Source organism: Ursus maritimus, unplaced genomic scaffold (genome assembly GCF_017311325.1).
Source record: "Ursus maritimus isolate PB19 unplaced genomic scaffold, ASM1731132v1 scaffold_1, whole genome shotgun sequence".
In the NCBI taxonomy this organism is placed as follows: Eukaryota; Metazoa; Chordata; class Mammalia; order Carnivora; family Ursidae; genus Ursus; species Ursus maritimus.
In genome coordinates this window covers 8,223,940-8,229,174 of record NW_024423343.1, presented here as the reverse complement: position 1 = coordinate 8,229,174, position 5,235 = coordinate 8,223,940, and the positions used below count along the sequence as shown (strand labels likewise).

The 5,235-nt window shown below is 59.9% G+C and overlaps 1 protein-coding gene across 2 annotated transcripts in view; it reads left to right on the top strand.

The window, feature by feature from the left end:
• The first annotated feature begins 4,166 nt into the window (after positions 1 to 4,166).
• The window catches only part of PTMA (prothymosin alpha), a 7,193-nt gene continuing 6,124 nt past the window's right edge, over positions 4,167 to 5,235 (top strand). Inside the window, exon 1 of one of the 2 annotated variants that reach the window (XM_040639098.1) lies at positions 4,167 to 4,406. In XM_040639098.1, the coding sequence (XP_040495032.1) occupies positions 4,362 to 4,406 (45 nt within the window). In that variant the 5' untranslated portion in view covers positions 4,167 to 4,361. The remainder of the gene's footprint in view (positions 4,407 to 5,235) is intronic. The other variant, XM_040639092.1, reaches the window with a different exon arrangement.

The window sequence follows — 5,235 nt, the reverse complement described above, 5'->3', positions numbered from 1 at the left end:
TGCTGCACAAGGGAGCAGGCGTGTGGGGGGGTGGCTCTTACACAATCCCATCCGGCCTCGGCAAGGCGGGAGAGTTGAAAGGCCCCTGGCAGCTCCCCAGGCCCTTATGCCCAGGCAAGGAAACCACAGCCTGAAATGCCTGGGTTTCTGAAGGGCGGGAAGGCGGGATTTTTTGAGGCCTGCTCCACTCAGGCTGCCTCTCAGACTCTGTCATTCCTCTGAGGCCAGAGGGGCTGCCAAGCATGTCAGGCACCGAATCACAGGCTTCCAGAAACTCAGCTAGGCTGGTGCCCTCATTTCCCACTGAATATGGGAAAAATTTGTTGAAGATTTGCCCAGATACCTGCAAACACTGAAACCAACCCACTGAGGTTACAGAGAGCAGCTGGAAAATGGGGTCCCAAGAACAGTGATGATGTTCCTGGATGTGCCAGACACTATTTCAAGCACTTCCTGAATATTACCCAGTTCGGTTCCCACCATTACCCTGGAGGGTAGGCCCTGTCATTGTCATTTCCATCCTTTCGAGGTGCGGAAATAACTTGCCCAGGTCAACAAGGCTAGTGTGTGGCATGACTGGGATATGAACCCAAGCAGCTTTACCAGCATTTATATCCTTTTTGGTCTTTTGGGAATCAAGCAGAATTGTGAGACAACCAATTAGGAATACACTGGAAATGGCTTAGGAGCAAGGGTTGCAAACTTTAAATGCCTATAGGGCCAGGCAGGTGAAATAAATGTGTGACTCAGGCCTGGTGGGGAGAGGTCTGTGGTCTCAACTGGAGAATGTGTAGGCAACCCAGAGATGTCCCTATACAAATTCCTTAAAATAAAACTTGCCTGGAGGCCATTTGCCACAACCCCCCCCCAACCCCCCAAAACACACCCCCAATCATAGAGCAGCTCTAACATAAGCCTACTGCACCCGGACATGTGCCAGGAAATGTGGCCTAACAGGGCATACCAGCTTGTCTTGGGGGTTTGAAAGAACACAGAAGCAGCAAAGGACAGAGATGCATTGGTGAGTGGAAGTGACAGAGGACAGGAAGAACAATCGATTTAGAAACAGCAAAGATGATGTGAGTTGCCTGTTCCTGGAGAAAGGAGGCTCTTGGTAGCCTAAAGAACTCCACCACTTATAAGCCCAAGAAGGTCCAGGGAGGCCACTTCTGCTCCAGGACTCATCTAACAAGACAGGATCCTCCATTTTAGGATTTTAGTCCCAGCCTGGTCACTGATTCACTTGGTTATTTCAAGTTCCTTGCTATAATCCCTTGGTCTGCTTTTTTGACTTGTTACAAGTAAAGTGATAGCATATTAGAGGTTGAACGTACAAATTTGCTGATTTTCAATTGGTTTTGACCTACAAAAACATCAGTTTCATATGATTCAACCCTATAATTGTCCTGTCTACCTTTCAAGGTGCAGAGGATAAATGAAAATGTTTGAAGCGTGAGCCAAAGATTCACTGCCATGTACACAGCAGGCACCCAGTGAATGCTTGGTAAATGTAAATACTGGTTCCAGAACCAGGTGGGCATGAGCCTTCCTTACCGCTTCTAGCAAAGCCAACTGCCTGGGGACAGGGTCAGGCAAAGCAGCTCTTCGAGGGAAATTCACGTTCACCCAGCGCCTCCCGGCTGTTTGCTCCNCCCCCCCCCCCCGTCCAGGCCAGAATCCAGAAGTCATGTCCAGTTTTCAGCTTGGACACAGAGACAACTGCCCAAAGCCACCATCCGGGGAGGAAAGAAGCCTCAATCGCTTAGATGTGGCACAGACCAAGGTCTCGGGGTATCGGTATCCGGGTTTTGTGGACTGAACAATCCCTTCTAGGGTAACTGGAACTTAATGGATGCACCGCAGGTAGAAGGCGCTGTCATGCCTCATTTCCTATGCGCACAATCCCTCCACTTCTCTTAAGGCTGTGGCACAAAGGAGGGGGGTCACAGTGGCAGCGGCCAAAGAGCTCTTTCCTCCTTTGGGGCGAAAGGCGGCCCCAGGTCTGCGCCGCAATAAAGGCCACCAGCCGGGTGAAGGAGGGGACCGAACAAAGAGTTGGGACGCGTGGTCCTCGGGGACACCATTGTGAGTCCCTTGGATTGGCGCGCGCCCACCCTGGGGAAAATTCCACTTCCAGCCATTCGGGTACCTGGGGGCTGGACTGAGACCGGCGGGCGCCCCCTCCGCTGCCGCATACCGCGGACGGGATGGCGACCGCCAAGCAACAGGAGGTGGCGCGGCTCTCCCGCCCTGTCCAACACCTGTCCTACGTTTCTCCCGGCCAAAGGACAGGGAGCCTGGGCTTCTCTTTTCCCAGAGGACAAGTCGCTCGGGAAAGCCCCAACGGCCAGACTGACAGATGTGAACCAGGATGCGGGCCTGACGCGTGCGGGACAGGGGAAGTGGGGAGGGGGCCCAGACCCAGGTGGCGCCCCGGCACTCCGTGCCTCCTCCAGGCCGGGAAGGGGAGTCCGGGGCCAGAGGAGGCAGTTGGCGAGTGCGTGGTAAGCTCAGCAAAGGGAGTCTCGGGGTGGGAATGGGGTCAGCGAGCCCCTGACCTAAGAGAACCAAGAAGGACGACTCGGTCTCTCCTCCCGTTCCTCACTTGAAGTTCTACTGGACTTGGCATCCGTCCCTCCTCCACGACTTCAGACTCCGGGTTTTCTCCATTCCCAGGTCCGCGGCCCCAAGAGACAGACAGCGGAACCTGCCAATGGCAGGACGCAAAGCGTCAACTTTGTGTTCGCCCGCCACTCTCAGCCAGTGCGCGCCCGTTTCTCCAGAGTCCCGCCTTCCGTGTCGGGCGCCCCCTTCTGGCAACACGGGGATGAACCCTATCTGTCGCCATGTTGAGTGCGGCACGGTTTTTTTTTTTTTTCTGGAACATTTTCCCACCTATTCTGATTTTTCTTCTCACACAGCTGGTTTCTTAGTTCGACAGTCAAGTGCGGTGACGATAAAGAGGCTGTAACCTGTGGTCTTCGGATTGTGTGCGTGATCCGATCGCCACGTCACGCCACGCTTGCCGAGCCCAACGCCATCTTGAGTGTGGCGCCTTGATGGTTCCCTTCTCCGGGCTCCGCGTGGTTCTCTAAATGGCGCCCCAAACTTCAAGGAGTTCCCAAGGACTAGACCAAGTGGTCTAAGAGGGCGATTATTTCCCCCAGTAAACTCTCAGTGTATAAGTTCATGTGCCCCTCGCAGCCCCTTAAGTGGGGTGAGAGAGGGTGGACTCGATGGCCGGGCTCTAGAGGAGGCTCCCCGAGGCTGTCGCGACGGCAGTGACCGCTCGGGGCAGGCGCTGTCCAACGGCCTGGAGTGCGGAGACTGCTGCGTGGTGCGACGCTCGTGGGCTGTCCCGTTCGAAGGCAGGAGCCCGCACCAGCCCACGAGTACCCTCGAAGCATGAATCTCAGAGTGTGTGTGTGTGCTTGGCACGGAGCCCGCTTTTCGGCTAGCTCAGGCGGCCAACGCCGGGGCTAGTGGTGGGCAACGGGGTCACCTCTTCAAAGACCCGGGGCACCTGGGGTTGGGCAAAGGGTGTGGACGAGGTAGAGACGGGGCGTCCCTTGAGCGCGGGTCTCGGCCTCGCGCCCTCACTGCTCGTCGCAGGGCTTCCACCCAGTTGCACTGGGACAATTCTCGGTCGAAGGTGCCCCGGCGCGGGGGGCGGGCACCTCCCCGGGTACTGCACAGGGCACCGCCCCGGGCGAGCGCAGCCCAGCACCCGGCCTTCCCCTCCCCCTCGCTGGCAGCCGTCGTGCGCGCCGGCCATCGCCTCCTCTTCCCTCCCCCTCCTTCCGAGCAGCAACGGGGAGGGGAGGACGGGGGGCTGGGCGGGCGGCTGGGCGGGCGGCTTTGCCGCGCTTTGGCTTTCTGCGTCAGCAGCCCCAGCAAAACAGCGACGGGAGCGCGCGCCCAGAGCGCGCTGTGCGCCCCTCCCCCGCGGCGCCGGCGCCGCCGAGACCCGGCAAACCAAGGCCCTGAATGACAGTGCGGTCGGCGACTGCGCAGCGCGGGACGCACCAAGGCACTGCCGCTTTAAGCACGCTTGCCCATTGTTCGGAATCGAGCCAATGAGCGAGCGCCCGCTCCCTGCGCTCAGCCAATAGTATTCGGGCAGAGGAGGCCGAGCGCCGCCCACTAATCTATATTAAAGGTTCTGGCGCCGCGTGAGTTCCCCACTGGCTGCTCTGAAAAGCCATCTTTGCATTGTTCCCGTGTCCGGCTTCCCGTTCGCCGCAACCACCTCCGCCGCGCGCCTCCTCCGCCACCGCGGACTCCGGCAGCTTTCTCGCCAGAGTCCTAGAACTCTTGCTTTCTTTTTAATCCGCTGCATCGGATCACCGGCGTGCCCCATCATGTCAGACGCAGCCGTGGACACCAGCTCCGAGATCACCACCAAGGTGAGGTTGGACGCCGCCCGCCCCTTCGGGGTCCGCGCGCTCCTGCCGCCGGAGCGGTGTTTGGCGCGCGCGCGGCGGCTGGGCTGTCCCAAGCCCGCTGTCTCTTCCTCCCGCGGAGAGACCTCTCGCCCCTGGCCTAGGACCCCAGGCAACCCACTCTTTTGTGTGCGGGGGAGGGGGCGGGAAGCACGGCGGCAGGCGTGATGCCCGTCGGGGAGTGGGCTGGGCGCCCTCGGTGCCCTGGGGGGCGGGCGCGGGGCCTGAGGGGTCGGGTGGTAGCTGTTCCACAGCTCCTGAAACTTGTTTGTGAGTCGTCTGAACGGTGGCGGGAGGAGAGGGGCCGGGTTGGGGGTCGTCAGTTCGCAGGGCGCACGGAAATAACTTTGAAACTCGAGCGCGTTTGGAATCGGAAGTGCTGGGGGGGGCGCGTGTGCGGGCGCGGACCGGCTGCGGGAAGTGGCGGCTCCGCAACGAGCGCCCGCCGGCGGCGCTGCTCTTTGTTCCGAGCCGGGCCGCCTCGTTTCGCGCCTTGCGGTGGGTCCGAGGTGGTTTATCTGGACTAAGCTCTGATAAGGCGGAGTGAGGCAGCGGGTCGGCCGACCGCGACGTCGATTGTCTCCGTGGAGGTGTGAAGGTCTCCTCCGCCCCGGGTGCCCTCAGGGAGGGCGGGGGTAGGCGTCCTCCGGGGAGAGTGCGCTCGGAGCAGCCGCCCAGCTTCAATAATTGACCAGCGGTGCCGGGTTTGGCTGTGGAGGAGGCGAGCCCACGCGCCGTTGGGAGGAAACGGAAAGTGAAGGAACGGCGCGCCGGGGCGACGATGGGCGCCCCC